We start from the raw sequence: 20,559 nt of genomic DNA, 5'->3' as shown, positions 1-20,559 counted from the left end.
TTCAGAGCAAATGAGCTACTCAACTGGACTGTATCTATCAGACATCATGATGAGGACACATCCATCAAGTCTGGGTAGTACACACAAATACACAAAGTTAATATGCTGGATGTTTCAGCAGAGTTACTAGTGACAAGTAGAAGACTGAAACTGAGCCATCAGCCTCATGTGTTAGGAGTTCCCTGATCTGGGAAGCCACACTTCCATAAAACCAGTTACTATATATATGAAGGTTGTGCATTCAGAAGACATTCGCCTGCAGGACTCTACGTAAACTAGTCTTTTTCATCAACACAAAACATTTCTGAACATACTGTTTTCTTCACAGCAGTTCTGGAGGAAAAGTGTTTCAGCATTTTTGCAGCTAAAACATAAGCTATGAGAATTCTTCAAAGCCGAAGTAGTCTACTTGAACAGGACCCCTGGGCATGTCATGGGTGTTGAAGGTCATTTGGGGAAAAATGCAAACTGAGTAGCATTTTCAAAGATGTGGAAGTGGACTAACTAAAAAGACAGATGAGTTAAATCTGAAAGTGTTAGCGATCCAACAGGCACTGAACAAATTGGAGAAAAAAGACCAAGTTGTCTGCAGAAGGAGGAGTTTTTTAGCCCCCCTGACCCGAAAGTGATTTAAGCTTTACCTGGCTGAAGTTTTAAGTTTCTCTCTCATAGCTAGGCCTCACTGCTTAAATTGTGTGGTAAGGAGGGAAGAAACCCCAGAATACCTTCAGATACACTGGATGGAGAGAATACGGTCTTTTGAGGGAACCTTCCCTCAAAACACTGTGTGTAAGATTAGCTGGGCAAGTACCAGACTACGGGAACACTACGCTCCAGCAGAGCTCAGCTGGATGGAAAGAACAATACAGGAGCTGTTAAAGACCACGAGCTAGACAATTCGATGGGTTTTGAAAGCTCAGAAGAAAGAATAAACTGGTCTGTGAACCTGATGAACCAAGGACAGACTACATTGGACAGCCTGGTCCATACTGCAGGAATCAATGGTCCCTAACTGCTTATGAACATTTCTCCTGACCTCTGTCTGATCTTGCCCAAGTGTTTAAAGAAATGAGAAATTGCTTAGTTCACTAGGTCATACTCATGGGGAAATATTTGTTCAACATTCAACCTTCATTTCACTTTCCCTAATTTCATCTCTGTGCTGTAAGTTATGTGTCGCTGTCTATCCATTTTTAATCACACCAGCATATTAGATCAGCTCTGTTTTTCATGGCCATGCAGGGTTTTTTTTTGCTCATTCTCCTTCATTGCTTGTTATTTTTCTGCTAGACGAAATAGCTCTCACAACAGTTGTCCTTACTATAAATAGCTGAAAATGCACTTAACTATGCAATAATAGTACTTCGTGGAGATATGGAGAAGAAGTGTGACAGGGAAGATGATTCTGGGAGGGAAACAGTACTTCCTGCCCCCAATTTATTCAGTCAACAGGCAGAAGGACAATAATTATTTTAGATAAGATTTATTCTTTGGAACGCCACTGCATATATATTTGCCCAAAGCTACCCTGAGGATTTAATTGGACTGAGCTGGCTTGTTATAGCTGAATTACTTATGCTTGAACTGATATACTCTTTACTGATTTATTCATAGGTTAAATCCACGAAGAATGAAGAACAAAAACCATTATTAATTTAAACTCATATTAAATAAAATTGTAATCTCAAGACTTAGAGGTTTTTTGTTTTATTATTTTAAAACAAAGAATATGTCACCTGGATTATTTCATTAGGCTACTACTTGCTACGTATGACCATAAGCTACAAACTTTCAAAAGAATGAATTTTAAATAATACTACTAGTAAGCAAAGAAGCCAGCATATCACGATATTAGTCTTGTTTCTCCATACAAAAATGCTGTGAAAGACATGTTAGCTGTTTTCACCCTATAAGCAAAATTCTTCCACGTGCCAATAGAAAAGTATCAGCTAAATAGTGTGTATCAACCTAACGTAAAAAAAATCAAAATCTATTTTGGCTGTTTAATGAACACACTTCCATATCTCTGAAGGCTGAATCAAAGTACACTGCTGATTAGGCACTTTGGCTTAGAAAAGAAGCCACACACAGAAGCTGAGTATTGTTCAGCACCATCAAGCACTGTCAAGATCCATTGTCCATGCTTTTCCTTATGAAATTAACTTTTCAATGGGTTTACTGACACATGTAAAGACAAAAAAGCCAGAACAATCACACAACTGCAGTCTGCTTTAAGCCCTCTCCAAGTAATAATGAACACCCCCCCGCCCCCGAACTGGAGTTCTTATACCAGAACCTTGAATTTCATACAAGGAAAAAAAAAATCAACCACCCAACCTCTACGTCAATAAAATGTTCCTGTAAAAGAAAGCTAGGTAGATGATAATTTCTTTATAGGAAGTGGCAGCACATTAATTATTTCAGGCCACCGAGATTCTTCTGACAAAGCGCTATGAAAAACAGTGCTGCCCTGATGTGAGTGTGAAAGACTAGAACATAATTCTGCAGCGCACCTCATGTGATGGTTTTCATCCTAGACTGGAACTCCAAGAGACCTGACAATTACCATGTGGTTCAAGAGCATCAGATTGCTTAATCTGGGGACAAAGACCAGATTCCACTGTGCTAACAGTTCTTTGACCTCATTTTTACAGTATCAATGGGATTTGAGTCATCTCATATATATTTCTTGTAGACTTCAGAAAAAGCTTAAAGAATATATCAAGTGCAGCTTTGTGGCAAAAGGAATGAGTAGATGTATGGGATTAAACAGCTACCAAATAAAGAGCTTCCCTTCTTAGTGGCAGGAGGCAGGAAATAGACTCATCTGTTTCTTAACTATTTCAACTTCAAAAATTAGCAGTTTCCCTTAACATGCTATGGCATAGCCAGGAACCTTTAAATCTATCAGAATTTCAAAATATTCATCTTAGTGGCAGGTAAACCATTACTTGAAGAGCATTTATTTCATACTGTTAGTAACTTCTGTTAATGAAAAGACCTCTGCACTGCAAGATCTGCTCTTGAGTTTCTGCAAACATTCTTAAACACTTAATTTCTGCTTTGCAGATACAAGTCAGATAGAACTGAACCATAAAGTACATGAAGCCCCTCTAGTACACAGATGTTACTGCCATCTCTTTTTAGTGCTAACATTCTCGTAGCCATGACGGTCAAATAAAGAGATATGGTTTGGAGCGAAAGCTGTAACCTTTAACCAATTCAAAAGCCATAACCACAACAGACAGAAAGGCAGCCTTGTATACACAGATAGTCAACCACCCCCCTCCTCCAGCTGTATCAGTTGGGTCTCAAGAGATTGCTTCCCACTATAAACTCTGCTTTGCTATCCCAGTTTCTGTAAAAGCATGCAGTTGTCACCTAACTCCACTTCAAAAAAAAAATTATTAACCTATAAGTTGATTTTAAAGCATGTAATATCCTGCATGTTTTGGTTTCCTAGCCCCCACCCTCCATTAACTTACTTCTAATAGCAGCAATGTCTCTTGCTCTGTCCATTCTCTTCCAGCACTTGCACCTTTACTCTACAAAAGACAGGAAAACCAAAGTGAAATACAGGTTTCTTTGCACAGAACTTTTGAAAAGAAAACATTAAGAAGGAAAGGGGAAGGATCTGTTATTCAATCCATTCAAACATGTACCTTTCACAATCTTCCTACTACAGCTAACAAATCCCTGGTTATCTCATACAGCAGTTCAGTTCACATGATATACTTACATAGCTAAGGCACACAGGTCAGTATATTGCTGCAGTTTCTGTGGAGGCTGGGGACTACAAATCCCACCTTCCCAACACACCTAGGAGAACCTGCAACTCCTCTTTTATTCCAAGCTAAAGCAAAGTGATTTTGTACCCTTTTCTCAGGCTCCTAGGTATCTTTGCTTGCACATACAACAAACAGAACAGATAATTTTCCTAAATAATAAAAACCAGTAGGAGTGCTGATGGCATTCTGGTCAGCTTGACTTTGACCAGTAAAATTATGCCAAGAACAAAGCAGTTTACACGAAGCATTCTACAGTTCACACCGAAGGACAGCGGCAGCCAGACACAATGGAGTATCTAACCCCCTCACCAGCTGCCATACAGCCAAAGGAGGCTGCTGTCCATTGAGGTGACGGTATTACTCGATTCAGGCACCCTTAGGATTCTTCCAGCTTAAAGGGCACCTTTCTCAACAGAATAGGGTTTATGTCAACATAACTTTAGCCCCCATCAAACCTTTGCTTCCAAGGCAGAGACTGGACTGTGTAAGGTGCATGCTGATCCAAAAAAGTTCATTTATCTAAAAGTTCATCAGTAACTTGGTAAAGAAAATAAATCTTTACAAGTGAGTTGAGCTATCTGAAAAGACAGATTAATTACAGCAAGCATATTCAGCAACCACTTGCTCCAAGGGTTGCTGCTCCCAAATCTATACCTCATGGTTAACTCCTGAGATGTTCTAAAAGTTACAAAACTCTTGGTGAAAACCTCCCCTTCTGTGATTACAGACACCCTAATCCATTACATGCCAAATAAAGACCAAAGCAGCTTGTCACCTGCTTACGAAAGACCATTCTCTAGATGGGATGTCTTTGTGCAAGACCACAGCAAAAGGAAAAGAGTATTTAGGATAAGTAAATCTATCCTATCTCAAGATGCATTTCAGACAGATCATTAACCCAAACAGAACACATTAATCAAAGTGAGTCATCCAGCAGCTGATCAGTTCTCAAACAGGCTGGTATGAACAGCCAAAAAAACAACTGCCACACACATAAAACAAAAAGGGAAATCAACTTCTGCAAACAAATCGGCTCAACTTCATTGGTATAGATGCTTGTAAACAGAACCAGAGTCTAGAATCAGTAAAAGATTTATGAATTTGGTGAATATTTATACCTCCCTAAACTAAGTGAAAAAGTCAATCCATGAAACGTGATATGAAATCAGGGTTTATAAATAAATCCTGATCTCTTGTGTTTTTGTTTTACTGTTTTTGTGGTTTGTTTTTTTTTTAGTTAATTCATGATCTCTTAGGACAATGAACACTGTACTTACAGAAACCAATTACATAGAATTAGCCTGATGTCTGCCCAAGAGAGGCACTACTCAGCAGAACACTGCAGACTTTCCAGACTGAAGGCTATGCTGAAGTACTAACATGGTATTCCTGCAACACCTCTGAGCACTATCAGGTACACACGCAGGTATCAGGCAGCAGGAGAAAGGCAAGAAGTTATGGAGTTACTGGTATCACTGCAGTGATACCTCAAAACTTTAACTATCCAATGTAATACATTGCAATGACAGTGCCAAAACATCCCCTGCAATGGTTTTGTGACAACTTTTGTAATCGAGCAACTTTCTAGTTCCCTCAGTCTGGAAAACCCTGCTCAGACTTGGAAAACAGGATAGTTGAAGACCCTGCTGAAAGATCTCAAGTTTCCGTACTGAATTATTGGACAGTTTGTTCATTCTGAACCATTCAGGTAAAATACGCAATACCATAACAAGAGTTCAGCGTCTGAAGACTGACAGTACATGGATATCAGATTTTGTAGAAATAAAGACAACACAACCGTCTTAGTGTCCTACACTGAGACAGAAGAAATCTAGAACAGAAATGTAACAGAAGTTGTCTCAATGTCATCTAGTGGACAACACTTGAGGAAGAAAGCTTAACAGAAGGCACAGGGGAAAAAAATCTCAACATACTTGCCTTTGCTAAAGTCTTTTTTGAGTAAATGTCTGTGCGAAGTCCAAAGTTCTGCAGATCAGTAGGTTTCTCTTTGTTTTTCTCAGGAAAACTCAACATCTGCTGAGCAGCTGGAACCTGTGAACAAACATTACAAGAGAAAGATGAGAGAGGCAGGAATTGAAAGTTTTTCAAGGTTTTCAGACCAATGTTGAACAGCACATGGACTGAATGAACAAAGAAGTTGAACATGAGTCTACAGAGATGACTTTATATAATATCACTTGCACACAATACTAGCAGATTTGTTTTGGAGATTCTAACTACCTGAAACTCTCAACCTAGATGGACAAAAAAAGCGAACCTTTCAACAAATCATGCACAAATTATTCTACTGAGATGTATACCGGCTAGAGCCAAGGCAAACACACGTTAGTGCAACCTGTGGGGCTCACCTGCGGAGTGCGGATATGGAGAGGCATAAGTCCAGAGGGTGTATCAGCCAGCACATTGAAGTGAGGAGTAGGGGGAGGGCCCATTGCCATGGGACGGCTTTCTGGATCCACTTGGTAGTTAATCAGACCCCACTGCTCCAGAAAAGCATGTACTCTATGAAGCAACGTGACAAATTAAAATCTGAATAACTAAAGCCTTGCTTGTGTTTGACATTGCAGAAAGGAGACAGCAAAGGAAGAAGTTCATGTTTCTGGATCAAACACAAATCCAGAAGCTTCTATAATCCTTCACTAATCATGAATAGCAATACAAACCACATAGCGTGAGTTTTGTGTGGACTTGACTGCACTTCAGCATGTTGCTTAAAACAAAACATGACATTTTTGATTATACATAACAGGAAATCACTTAAGGACAAAGGCAAAGCAGAGCTAGGGCTGCATGCATGGAACCATTTGCAGACAATGTACAGACTGTGAGGGCTGCACAACCATACAACTGACATAACTGACTTGCAAAACCAGAATTTCTGAAAAAACTCCACATACTTACTAAACATCAGAACCTAAATAATCACAAGTCAAGATCCAAACTCTGTAGGCATGGTTCAGCAAGCAGACAGAATCTTATAAATAAAGAACAGTATAAAATAGTCTGGTTACCATAAAAGTGGGGAAACTGCTAATCAACAGCACGATGGCTATTGCCCACACCTATGCTGTCATACTGGACCACTTGCATTTCTAACACAGCTCCTATTTCTTTTTGTTAAAGTGAAGGCAGTGGCTGACAGATTCATGGCTTTTACCTCATGACAGCGCACACATCTCCAGTCAGATTCCTTCTGCAGGCAGTGCTGGTCAAGTACTCTTGAGGGTTTAAGCGATAGGTGTCAATCATGAAGTTGCGGTAAGCCAGGTATCTGAAAGACGATTGATACGTAGTTCATGTACATTGATGTCTAACAAAGTTCAGAATGTATTTTAGGATTCACCTTCTCCGAACACCTGTGTTGCTGACAAGCAAACAGCAACAGAAAATTTTTATTGATGAAATTTACAAATCAGTATCAAAAGCAATAGGTAAGTAGAATTTGTTTTTACAATAAATACATATACTGAATATGACCCATCTCTTGCAGATTGTTTCATTCTGGATTCTGTCTGTATTTGGATTAGCAGCATATTGAAGCACACTTAAATTACAAAGTGCACAAATAGTCGTGGGCAAGAAAAATTAAAAAATTAAGCAACTCAAATGGCTATGTTGACTACTTTGAAAATTGCAATCAAAAGCAGCAGTAATAAGTCTACAACAGATGTGTCAGAAGACAGGACAACTCCTTGAAACATCTGCTCTTCCACAAATAATACAAAGAGGAAAGTAAGCACCTAGTCTCATGCCTTTGCTGCACCTCTGCTGCAAACATGTGATACATGCAAAGATCAGGGATGTGTAGATGGTCATATCTCCTCAGTTTCTAAAAGACTGACATCGCATCCTTGGTGGAAATAGGTAAAAAATATATTCTTACCCCACTCCAAATCACTCTGACTACAGCTGTAGCTTGGTCACTAACCAAGTACTCACTGAACAGACCACTAGCTACACAAAAAATTACTAGGGTCTGGTCTTCACATGGAAACAGGCTAAATAATCCTCATCAATCCCCTCTGTGAACCTGGAATAAAAACAACTATGCAGAAAAACCAGTAGTAGTACACTGGATGGATGCTACTGTTTCTACATGTGGACTTTTTAAATGCATAAAAAGATCAGTAAGGAAAGGTTAGAGAACAGCAAAATGGAGAAGACAAGATCTTTGAAAAGCAGAGGGCAAAAACCCAGAAGCCAGCACAGCACTCCCCACTCACTGAGCTAGGAACAGTTAAAGCAGAAATGACCCCCATGAGATTCCCATATTTCAGTGCACAACAGTCCAAGTGAGCAGGTTTTGGGGTTCAGCCCATTTCCTGCACTGTAGACATTGCTTTGCAGGCTTTTCCAATAAATTTCTGGAGTGTACTAATGCTTCCTAATACAAGTTGTTCAGAACAAAATCAGCTACCACAAAATTATTGCTAGCCGTGTTCTTTAGATAGAACAAAACCCATCTGCCAAATACGAGTAAGTATCCTATGCAAAGATGTGTTCAAAAGAGTGTATTATAAGCAGATTTCTGCCTTTGGAAAATTCTTACATGCAGTGTGCAAAAGCAACTGGTAACCAAAAATATAAATTATACAGAGATGGAACACCAATGCCTTTCACATGCAAGACATAAGCAGACAGATGCTGCAAGTACACACTCCTGCCAAAATCCCACATCTTCATTCTGCCCAAACTATATATGAAACTTGCTGGGAAAAAAAGTTATGAAGTAGGTGTTGGGCTCCTCCATGTTGAATGTTTGGTAAGCAAGAAACAAAAAGGGAGCTCCTTCCATAGAGGAATATTCAGGAACATTTTTGAATGCTCCTGGAGACAACTGGGTTACCACCCGCTCAAGAATAGGTACTTTAAAGCTGTCCTGGCTGCAGAAATTAGTTTAATATTTATTAGTTAAGGTCACATTACTAGGTGAAGAGAGAAGCCTAAGACAGAAACATCCCTAAAGTTTATCCTGAAGGGAGCCTGTTTTCAACAATGACATGACCCATCAGCTAAAACTTGTCAACAGCGTGAAAGATAAGTCAACTAGTATTTAGTTAAAATCCCTTTTAAGACAGAAACCAGCCCTCAGGCACTACTGTCAGAAGAACAAACCTGTGTTAGCTTTTGAAACATGGTATTTTATTTGGCCTGAAAACTAAGCTGGAGGTAAAACATATCCATTCAGAAGGATGTTTCTATTCTATTTTAAAAGGAAACACAAAGCAAAGACCACATGCTACTCCTACAATCCCTAAATGGCAACAAAAATACATCTCTAGGATTGGGAGGAGTCCCTAATTTGCTTCACTCATAGGCAATAACCAGTCACAGCTCACGGATGAGTATCAAGAGACCTGATGTTTTGATGTCAACTGAAAAAGGAAGCATGGGATTACACGTGATGACCACATCAATGGCAAATAAGGAAGATAAGCATTCTTCCACAATTCAATCTGTTTGCAGTCTTAGACTCCAAGTCCTAGAAACCCCAAACCAAAAATATGCTTAATAGTAAAACTGATGGAGTAGAGTTGGTGTCAAATACATTTTGGATCAAATACATTTTGGAAACACTATGATACAGCTATAGTTACCTCTGCAACTCAGACATGTAGAGAAGTTGTGAGTAAAGACTATAGACTGAAAACCATTTGGGGTGTTAGGGACCTCAGGAGGTCTCTAAGCCAATCTCCTACTCAAACCACGGTCAGCACTGAATTTTGACCAGGTTGCTTAGGGCTTTGTCCACCAAGGCCTGAAAGACTCCAAGGAAGAACATTCCCAACTTCCAAGGGACCCATTGACAAGAAGCTCAAGGTGACCCAGCAATGTGCACTCACAGCCCAGAAAGCCAACCATGTCCTGGGCTGCACCACCAGCAGTGTGGCCAGCAGGTCAAGGGAGGGGATTCTGCTCCTCTACTCCACTCTGGTGAGACCCCACCTGCAGTACCACATCCAGCTCTGGGCTCCTCAGCACAGGAGAGACATGGACCTGTTGGAGCAGGTCCAGAGGAGGGACACGAAAATAATCAGAGGGCTGGAACACCTCTCCTGTGAGGAAAGGCTGAGAGAGTTGGGGTTGTTCCGCCTGGAGAAGAGAAGGCTCCGGGGAGACCTTAGAGCAGCCTCCCAGTACCTAAAGGGGGCTTATAAGAAAGATGGGGAGGGACTCTTCACCAGGACATGTAGTGATGGGTCAAGCGGTAATGGCTTTAAACTGAAAGAGGGTAGATTTAGATTAGATGTAAGAAAGTTCTTCCCTGTGACAGTGGTGAAACACTGGAACAGGTTGCCCAGAGAAGCTGTGGATGCCCCATCCCTGGGAGTGTTTAAGGCCAGGTTGGATGGGGCTTTGAGCAACCTGGTCTAGTAGAAGGCGTCCCTGCCCATGGCAGGGGGTTGGAACTAGATGACCCTTAAGGTGGCTTCCAACCCAAACCTCCTATGATTCTATGATTGCTCTGAATAACTAAATTTACTGTTATAACAGAAAAATTCTCAGAGAAGGGGAGGTGTACTTTTACTAATGCACATAACAAGCCTTGCAGTAGATTCTCAAGATAAGCATCTGATGCAAAATCAGCAGCTTATCTTCTGATCTTAGCAGTGTAACAAGTTAATCATTCAACGTATGAAAAAACTTGCAATACCTCAAGACAATAATCAGCTTTTTTTTTACATTTGTTTTAAACAGCTTCCCTGAAGCTGTTTAAGATGTTCAAACAGCTGTGAGTGTATGATTCTGAATTAAGAACACTTAAGTTCCACAGTAGATACTAGATCCCACAAGGAGACGAGACAGGTACAAACTGGATTTAAATTCAAGTGAGATAACTCCACCTAGACTTAACAGGCATGGCCAGAATTAAAATGTCACTAGACAGTTTGGAACAGCTATATAAGAAAAAATATTTTTCTTCTTGCAACACACAACTCCAGCTCCCCGATTTAAATCAGACTGCCTAATATCTGAAAGCACAGTTACATCTCAGGCCTGTGAAGATTCATTTTCTGACCCTCACCTACACTTTCAGAATTACCCATCAGCTGCTCAGGGAACCATGAAATCAACAGAGATAACTGTGCAAAATCCATTCCACAGCCTGACACAGCATCCTACAACAAACTCTGTGATCAGTGCTTACATGCTAAACTCCTGAGTCTCAAAAATACAGCATGCCATGAGAAGGGAGAGAAAAATAAAGGAGGATTATTAAGTTTTTACAGTATCATGAAATTTTCCAGATGCCTTTGGGAGATGATCATGTCTTGTACCACACAAAAAAGTGCAGGAATTTGTTCCAATATTACTTGGGAGAAACTAGTTTTATTTTCCTGGATAACCACTATTAACTACTGCTTTGATATTTAACCTTTTACCTCTACAACAATAATGCACAGACATTATCAAACTACAAGAAGTGGTTGTACAGGTGCTCTTTCCTTCTTTCATGCTCCTAGAGACAGTATCTGCTTAACACATGCATAGCTGAAGCGACCACAGGATTCATGAAACTGGAAGCTCCTTTATCTTGCCGCGCTCTTATACACCTGTATTCACACGTTTTACTTACATTTCTGGAGTCTTGGACTTGTTTTTTCCATTGAAGAATTCAGGAAGAGCACGACGTTCAATCACATGAATACTGTAACAAAAATACACAATTCAGATGCCAAAGACTAAATAATGTTGGAGTACTCTGCACACTTTCAAATGACTATTTTGAGGGAGAATAGCAAGGGTGGTTGGGGGGTGGGGGGGTGTTGGTTTGATTTGGTTTTAGAAACCCTAGTATTCTAGCATGACCCTTTGAAATTTGCTTATTTCATCAAATAACCAAAGCTGCATTAAAAAAGCATCACGAAATTCAGTCCTTGATCAAAGCAAAAATACACACCCAAAGCTGCCCTAATCAAACTCTGAAAAGTACTGAGCAGCAGCCCATTTCCAACTGTACCTTCACGAGTTCCAAATTCTGACAGAAGTATCTTTATTCTCCAACCTAGTTAGGACAAACATTCAGCAAAGTACCAATACCTCAAAGAACCCAAGCTTTTATGGTATATACTTAGAAGATGGAAGTACAAGTAAGTGCTTTGAGTCCAACTCCAAAGTTGGATCTACAGTAATTATTAGTGCTCACAAGTCAGGTAAGAGACTGGCTTCAAGAAAGTAGCTAGTACCTCCCTGGTCAATTGGGAAAATAAAATCCAAAGTATGGATATTGGGAGCAACTAAACACTGTTTAAAAATAATTCTTTCCCTTTGCACTCCAAGAAAGAAATACAGAACAAAAACTGACCACATATGGAAGAGCAGAACTAATGACACATAAGATGCTATGCATTATATAAAATATACTAAGGTAAAGATCACAGAAAGTTCAGCTTTAGTTATTTGACAAATACATTTTTTTTTCCTCCCATAGCTGTTCCAAGTAAAGTATTTAAGTTTAAATGTTCTTTTAGTAGAATCTTCCAATCTGCACATACTACTAGCCTGACAGTGTCAATAGCACTGCGGAAACTTATGGAATCACGTTCTCATATTTCCTAAAAAAAGACTGGAGGAAGTTATATGATTTATTGTAACAAATAAGGACATTTGGTCCTGAAACATTTTAATTGCAGGGCGATTGCATCTGTGGAGTTCTACCAGCAACAAATGAACAAGATCATTTTGCGTTATCCATGGCATATAATGCGATATATAAGAGGGTTTTTACTGTGAATCAAAATTATAATTTATGTAAACAGCCAGAGTATACGGAACTTGATTAGTCAACTCATTTTTTCTTTTCTAAGATCTTAATATGCAAATTCTTTGAGGGACCCAAGATTTAACCCACCTATTACTGAGGAAATAGCTTCAAGATTAAAAACCCTTCCATTTTATAAAAAAAGTCTCAAAAATGCAGGACTTGCTAGAGTAACTTGAGACAGAAATGGGCAGAATGGCACATACTTTATGCAAGTTAAAATCTGGATAACTACAATGGTCATTTAAGAATTGTTACTTTTAAAGGAAATAGAAAAATATATTCTTTACAAATCTTCCTTCCTCCTATAAGTTCAGTTTTTAACCTATCATGCAATTGTCCTCTTACGCTGATACCACTTACTCTTAACTTGTCATTCATAGGAAAATAACTTGAAGATGAAGATTAACCAATAAACTTTTCAGATTGTAGTAACAAACAATCTAGTTCTTGCAATGAAGTTGCCCAAAGCATAAGAGATTACACTGAAACTGAATTGAGCATTAAATAAAATTTACCTTTTTACTAGAAAATTAATTTTAGCAAGGACTATTCTAAAACAGCAGTTTATAAAACATTTTGAGATAAGCAGATTAGAATTATTTTTCAGCTTACTTTAAATTAGTAGCAACTGGCCACATTAAAGAAGTATTTGCAATTTGGGAGGGCTGCAGATAGTGGTTTGTTTATGTATTTACATAACACAAGCAGCATCTTGCTGGGACAGCAAAAGCAGTTAACACCTGGAGCCTGAGGTGAGACAGTGCTACATATACGCTCTCTAGTTCTCCAGAACTACAAAAAACCTATCTCTGAACGGAAAAGAAGTGCTCAAAGACAGAAAAATGTCAGTCTCATAACTGTGCTGTTATTTCAGCTTTAAACCCAAATCACCTTAACACGCTGTTTCTGGAGCACTAGAATCCAAAATCAAAGCTTCTTTTCACATCATCCTGCTACCTTGTGGATGTCCACTCTACCCACCAGAGATACTTTAAGTTTGCCTTTCAGAAGGCCAGAACAAGTACACCTGATGCAACAAGAAGTTTATTCTGTCTCTTCAGAAATACCACATTAGTCTTTTAGCTGTTTCACAGACAGATTTAGCTCTCAGGCACTCCATTAGAACTACTGCTGCTACTGCAAATGCACCCATCAAGAATTTTTAACCAACCATTATTACCTCTCATGCCCAAAAGGCACTTGTACAATAGCATCAGAATGATCTCATGACATAATGTCATTGTCGTCATTTTCTCAGTAGGGAAGTACTATTGTACCTTCACTTTACAAACAAGGAATTGAAGCACAGAGACTATAGATATGCCCACCTTGGTTTAAAGTAAACCTCAGTTAGCTCGAGCTATACAAAGTTGCCTTTCCTGATCTACAGCAGATCCACAGTTTTATCCCTTTAGGAAGTGCATCAATGGAGCGTTTCATTCTGCACGCGTAACAGAACTACACCTCGAGCTTTTCCACTCACAAAGCAACTGGAGCACCTATAAATTCGGACTACGTGATCCTTAGATTTTCTGCTTCCAGGATCATCTCTGAGTGGGAGAGCAAGGGGTCTGAGGAAACAGATGGTTCTATTTATGGGGATTTAGGTCAACTCAAGCCACTGGCACAGACCTAGGCTAAGCAACTGACTCAAGGTAACAAAGCTTGTCAGAGCTGGAAATTGAACCAACCCTTACACTAACAGTTCACATCCCATCTTAATTCAGTACTATAGAAACTTACCCACTTTTGAAAGTTGCACATAAACCCTAATACTCAAGTGTCATAGCATGCCTTTTTAGATTCCGGCCTACACAATGTCTCAACTCCTAGAGCCAAGACAAAATACACATTCAAATGACAGCCCTTCCAGACAACTGACTATTCCTTATTCTGCTTCCAAAGCAGTTTTTATTTTAAAAAAGTACTACATTAAGAGTTTAACTTGTAGAGGGACTTTCATTCCCGATCACTTGCTTCTCTTCCCACACCACAAAAGTTTGAGTATACAGAGAACATTAGGGTTACTATAGCAAGTCATATGGTCATAGCACACCACAAACCTCTGACTCCAAGGACGATTCCAAAATGAAACAAGTATCCTCCCTGTATAAGCAATAAATTATCCTCAAAGTCAAGATCTGATGCAAAATAAAAGGCCACCACCTTTCAGAAGTAGATACAAACACAGAAAGATCATACCAAGACTAGAGAAGTAGGCAAGACAAAGGAATTATTTTCCTGTGGGGGAGGGGATAAAAAAACAACATAAAGCAAAAAATGCTGAAGATCGACTGAAGATCTATGCTGTTTGAAATTCTCTTCCTCATTCCCAATCCCTGAAAACTGCCAGAAGTCAGCTCGGAAAGATTTTTAAATGGAAAAGATGTACCCATACATGGGAACTAGACCTAAACAAAAGTAATTTCTTTCAGCTCTCAGCTTGATTTATGAGAAACAACCACCAAAACTGAGTCTTCCCCCAGTTCCAAATGACTTTCTTACCAGTTGTAGTCAAACCAAGATGCATAGCTTGGAATAATGATGTGGTTGGTTTGTTCTGTGACATTATCTTCACCTGGATCAATTGACCGACTTTGATCGCCTTTGTTAGGATCTTCATCTTCCTGTGTCATGGAGGGAATATAACAGTTAGTAGGTTGCAAGAGACATACCTAACAACTCCCAGCCCACACAAAGTTAGTCCAAAACAAGTGTTTTCCAATCCTTTGCAGAATAAACTTTTCCTGATGCAATCTCTGGTCAATGGGAAAAATCTCAGGGACCAGAGAAAGTGTAATCTGTGTTCATAAAAATATTAAAGAAAGCATAAGGCCAGTAAGAAGTTTTTACAGAGCCAGCTCCCAAATCTCAAGGACACACTTGACTGTACAGTTAGATCAGGCTTTGCATCCTGTTCATAAAATTAAGCATGCTCTAACTATGGGAGAAAACACTGCATTTCAATTCTGCAGTATAGTGCGACCACGTGTAATGAAAACAGCACAAGTCTAGAGTACTTTGTAAGCTGTCAGCCTAGTTCTTGCTGCCATCTCCAGTTACTGACACTGCACCAATTTTTAATATTGTCTAAGACAGGTTATATTTTTTGCCACTCTTCCCCCATTAACCCTTTCACTCCTCAGAAGTGCATTAAAGGAAATCAGATTAATTACTTCTAGTTTCACTGGGACACACTTGTCAGCTCTAACAGTTTCGTGTCTGCAAAACTGTGCCTCATTACACTAAATTCTTGCTTGGATAAACTCAACTTTGATCAATCTTAAAGCTAGTCTTGGATATTTCTCTCTTGTGAAGAGGAGATACTAAGTTCAACTTGTAACTCTGCACATCCCTGCATTTGCTGCCACTCAGCAGGTGAACAGACCCATGAGTTTGCTCATACACGGCTACGAAGACACCAGTGAGCAAGATTTTCTAAGATTCCCAAGCAGAGGACAAGTCTTCTGTCACTTCCCACTGCTTCACAACAGAAGCCTCCTGTGAACACTAGGAGTTCTGCAGCCTGAGTTCCAGCACACTGTTGCTTCCTGATCCAAAATGATAAAGAGAAGGGCACAGAAGTAGTATGAAAAGAGGGTCAGGGCATGATATGAACTGTACGAGAAACCCTCAGATGCTATTTGAAGAGCCTGTAAGCAACTCAACATTAAATGGTTTTCTTTACCTGAATTACTAATCCAGACAGATTTCAGAGAAACAGAACAGACTGTTAAAAAAAAGGAAGTCCCTAAAGCAAGATCTTTAAGAGTCATTCGTATCAGCGATGTATCTTTGTCTGGGACTCAATTCCCCCAAAGACAACAGGGTATGACTCTAAATATATTTAGTGATCTGACAATAGCTATTCAGAAAATAAGTTCTTCCTCTCATCATCCCCTCAACTTCCAACACTCTTCTCTCAAAATGCATTCACCAGAGAAACAGACCACACCCCCCAAAAACCACCATTTAACATAGGACATAAAAAGCAAACCTCTTCCAACCTAACATGGAACAAATACTAATGTTGCTGCTTGAGTCCCCACAGTTCCACGTCATTCTACACCCAGGGATGGAGAAGTTACACCAGAAAAGAAAGAGCATTTCCCATGCTGGAAAAGCCTGCTGTCACATTCCTTCTGAGTTGGTTTCCCTAACTTGGAAAACAGTGCTTCTCTAAGAATCATATTTGGCAATCTGTGTTCACATGTCCATATCTAGATACTTAAACCCACTGTTCCTTAGTGTGATACCTCCTCCTAAACTAAAAGAAAGGTTGCTTACTACCTAGGCCAGTGGTCTGCATACCTAGAGTTGTTAGCTTTCCCCATTTTAAAACATCACAAAGATTTTTTAGCATTTCTGAAAACACATACACAGATTTGACATATGAACTGAAATACAGTAAAACTAGAAATACTTCTGTATTGGAAGTCAGATTTTCTTAATTATATGTATAACTAAGGTCACATCCAAGTGTCTGTGTCTGTGCAGGTCTGCAACTGTACGAACCTAACACAGGTGTGATCTTTCCTTACCTGCATGATCAGGCAGCCAGCTTATACTAGGCAAGCTGTGAAAAATAGTGCCTCGCATACTGACAATGCAGTTCAACACAGAAACTACCCCTGCATCACTATTAAAATGATTAGGAAGCCTATCCAGGGTTTAGATTTAGTCCTGAATCCTAAAGAAAAAGCATAACCTTTGAAAAATCTTACATCTGAGAAACGTTTCTTTGAAAATACTTTGCAACTGTCTCCTCATTCTCATTTTTAATATACTAGATTTAAAAATACAAAATAATCTCACAGCATTTGTAGAATTTTTATAATAGCAAAACAACATTCCTATCAGTAACTAATTTAATCTCATATAACACTTGAAAAACATTACAGGCTTAAGTTACTGAAGATGAGATTAAGATCTTGACAGGACAAGGGGTAATGGTTTTAAACTAAAAGAGAGTAGATTCAGATTAGATATAAAGAAGAAATTTTTTATGATGAGGGTGGTGAAACTCTGGCACAGGTTGCCCAGAGAGGTGGTAGATGCCCCATCCCTGGAAACATTCCACGTCAGGTTGGACGGGGCTCTGAGCAACCTGATCCAGTTGAAGATGGACATCCCTGCTCATGGCAGGGGGGTTGACTAGATGACCTTTAAAGGTCCCTTTCAATCCAGACCATTCTATAGTTCTACGATCTCAGCTTCTACCAAACTTATTAAGAAACAGCTGCTGTTACCTTTCCGCCAGTTGCCACTGTCTCCTCATCCTGTTCATCTGAAAGGTAAAAGCATTGACAATTACACTAATAAAAAGCGTCTGATTGCTCATAAGCCTTTCTAGCAATGCAATTGCTGAATTAGAAAGACTATTTCATTTGCTTTGGAAGCGAAGTGAGAAGAAAAACAAAGTGGACCACACATCATTAAGGCAATCTCATCCTTATGCAGGCACTCAACTATCCCAGACAAGAGAACAGATAAGAATACAGAGGAAGGATAATTAGAATTCTTCCACACTTAGGAATCCATACCTAATTACCGCCTTTCCCAGTGCCCTAGATATAGCCTTGTATAATAGGATATGGGACACTAGTTTGTATCTGTTATGCCAAAGGCTTAGCAATGCTCAGGGAACCTGTGATTCACCTTGATTCCCAGTAAGAAAATAAAAATACTGCCAGGAAAGAGCTTATATGTCATATAAAAAAAAAAAAGAAAGAAAAAGAAGCCTACAAGGGAACAGCCTTGCAAGTGAAAAAGAGTCAATACGTTTCAACTCAAATACATATGAAAACTGAATTAATTCAATAAAAGAGTAGGATTAGAGATTCCTTTTAAAATTGAGAGATTTAAAAAATATTTACTCTGTTGGCCTGCAAGCGAGATTTTACTATAAAACTTAGGGGACGGGGTGCTGGAGGGTGTTGTGTGTTTATTTTACCAAGGTCTGCTACTGTTCCTCCTTTCACAGGCGTGTTTTCACTGTCTTTCTTTGGGTTCACTACAAAAGTAAGCAAGATTGAAACTCTGATGAGTAACTGTCAGACTAGATACAATTATCAAAAAGTCTAGCATGCTTTTACTATCTTATCAATAAACTGTTTTGTTATGTCTTTCCAGTTCAAAAGAGTTCAGCTGTGCAGTTTGAGTACAACAGACCATTTGTTTGATTTCTCTGTAATTTCACATCTGAACACAAAGCAGCTTCTATTCATGCAGTTAGTGGACCAAGTACTGTACTTTTTCCACCTGTACAACACGTAACAATTCTTACACGCAAGTTCAAACCAGGTAAAAACCAAATAGTGTGGCACCCAAAATAGTTTGGTGTCAAGGATTTGATAGAAGGAATTATTTTTCTGACTTATCTTTACTTAACAGGTATTGCATAGATCATTGCTTTTCTGAAAAGGATTAAGAACTGAATACATTTGGCATGTTGCTAGAGTTTGCACTCATTTAATGTGCTTATCTTGGTTACTTGGCATACAATTATTTTCCTCCAGAAAACTCCATCCCCCCAAAACGTGAACTCTGTATAATGGGTGAGAGCAATCCTAAAATAGATGAAACTAAACATTTAAGTGGATTTTCATAAATGTATTTCAAAAAGCCAAAATAAGGTGAATCTGCTGCCCTTCTCAGCTGTCACATTCAAATCCTTGACTAGATAAATTTAGATGGGCACAGATCACCTGGCCCCACAGCCACAAAGTATTTCAAAGATTTGACAAAATACATGTGTATTTTTCAGTGCAGTTTAAGCAGTTTTAACATTCAAAGAATCCAGTGTATGCATTTTTTACCATTTTTGGGAAGTACCACTTCTTCTATATTAGGTACCGGTGTGGGATCCTCCATGTCCTTTGTAAGATCTTCTTGCTCATCTTCTTCTTTCTGCCCTCTCCTTTTCCCATATAAGGCTGTTTGTCTAAAACAGATCATATACAAATTCTCTGCCAGCTGCAACTGTCAGATGTTCTCATCTTGACGTTATTCTTCAGATATCCGGATTAAAGGACTAGGTTAAAACACTTATAAAAACATGAATGCTGTAGGAAGTGGTGCTGGTGGAGTTACATAAAATATTCTCTCTGTATTACTAAACGAAGTTTCAAAAAAAAAAAGGTATTTTCCACTGTTTCAAGACTGGAGATCACCACTGTATATAGATCTTGATTCCAAAACTGTCTCCAGCATGCTGGCAGCACTTGCATACTAGCGAGATTCAAGGGAGCAGCAATTCACTTACATTTGTCCTTTTTAAAGTTGCAATAAGGGCATGCGCTGCATAGAACAGAAGAGGCAACAGACCATTTCAAGGCATGCTGCCTTATTTAAGGAAAAAGGCTGGCTTGTACCATTGATTTTGTGTACCAAGGAAGCAATTTTGGGAACAAGGCAGAATCACTCACCACTCTCTTTACACAATCTAACTCAGGCTTTACATTTGTAACAAAGAAGTAATTCAGATCAACTATTTCTTTCTCACCTCAGATGATAAATTTCCAGTTTTGTCTTCTTAGAGCCCAACAGGTCTATTAAACAAGACCTGAATTTTTTGTTCAAAAGTGGCCACCTCCATACCCACACATATCCCAATAAAAGCTTATTTATGGGAGTTTGTAATATTGGCTTTTGTTTGTTTGCTTGGTTTAAGAGATCAAACTAGCATTGGAAAAAAACGCTACTCTGTAGGCCACAAATGCTACTCCATTAAAGTCGCATTTGAGAAGTGGACTTTAAAATACCTGGCTATGTAGATAAAGAAACCTCCTCCATTAAATGCAGTAATTTATGGGGCTATACTTCAAAAAGTGTACATGTACTACATGATTGCACTAACAGAACGAGTTTTGAGTTATTTTGGAAGCAGCTGAGTAACTTTTCATTTGAGAAATTCTACTCTTGATGCAGCAATGAATCCTGTCACTGACACAAATAACATGCCAACCTGCACTAGATGCTCCT

The 20,559-nt window shown here is 39.1% G+C and overlaps 1 protein-coding gene across 2 annotated transcripts in view; it reads right to left on the bottom strand.

Annotated features, from left to right (window-relative positions):
* Positions 1–20,559, bottom strand: part of SMARCC1 (SWI/SNF related BAF chromatin remodeling complex subunit C1) — a 92,020-nt gene that overhangs the window by 41,791 nt on the left and 29,670 nt on the right. For both annotated transcript variants that reach the window (XR_012652490.1, XM_075042880.1), the window contains exons 11-19: positions 19,395–19,519; positions 18,530–18,589; positions 17,826–17,863; positions 15,082–15,203; positions 11,389–11,460; positions 6,967–7,080; positions 6,158–6,311; positions 5,727–5,840; positions 3,486–3,545 (exon numbers count right to left, since the gene is read on the bottom strand). Coding sequence is in view for 1 of the 2 variants with exons in the window: in XM_075042880.1 (XP_074898981.1) it covers positions 3,486–3,545; positions 5,727–5,840; positions 6,158–6,311; positions 6,967–7,080; positions 11,389–11,460; positions 15,082–15,203; positions 17,826–17,863; positions 18,530–18,589; positions 19,395–19,519 (859 nt within the window). In the remaining variant the exon portion in view is untranslated. The remainder of the gene's footprint in view (positions 1–3,485; positions 3,546–5,726; positions 5,841–6,157; positions 6,312–6,966; positions 7,081–11,388; positions 11,461–15,081; positions 15,204–17,825; positions 17,864–18,529; positions 18,590–19,394; positions 19,520–20,559) is intronic.

The sequence above is a fragment of the Buteo buteo genome, chromosome 2 (assembly GCF_964188355.1).
Source record: "Buteo buteo chromosome 2, bButBut1.hap1.1, whole genome shotgun sequence".
NCBI classification, from domain to species: domain Eukaryota; kingdom Metazoa; phylum Chordata; class Aves; order Accipitriformes; family Accipitridae; genus Buteo; species Buteo buteo.
Note: the sequence above shows the minus strand (reverse complement) of the source record. Positions and strands in the feature narration are given on the sequence as shown.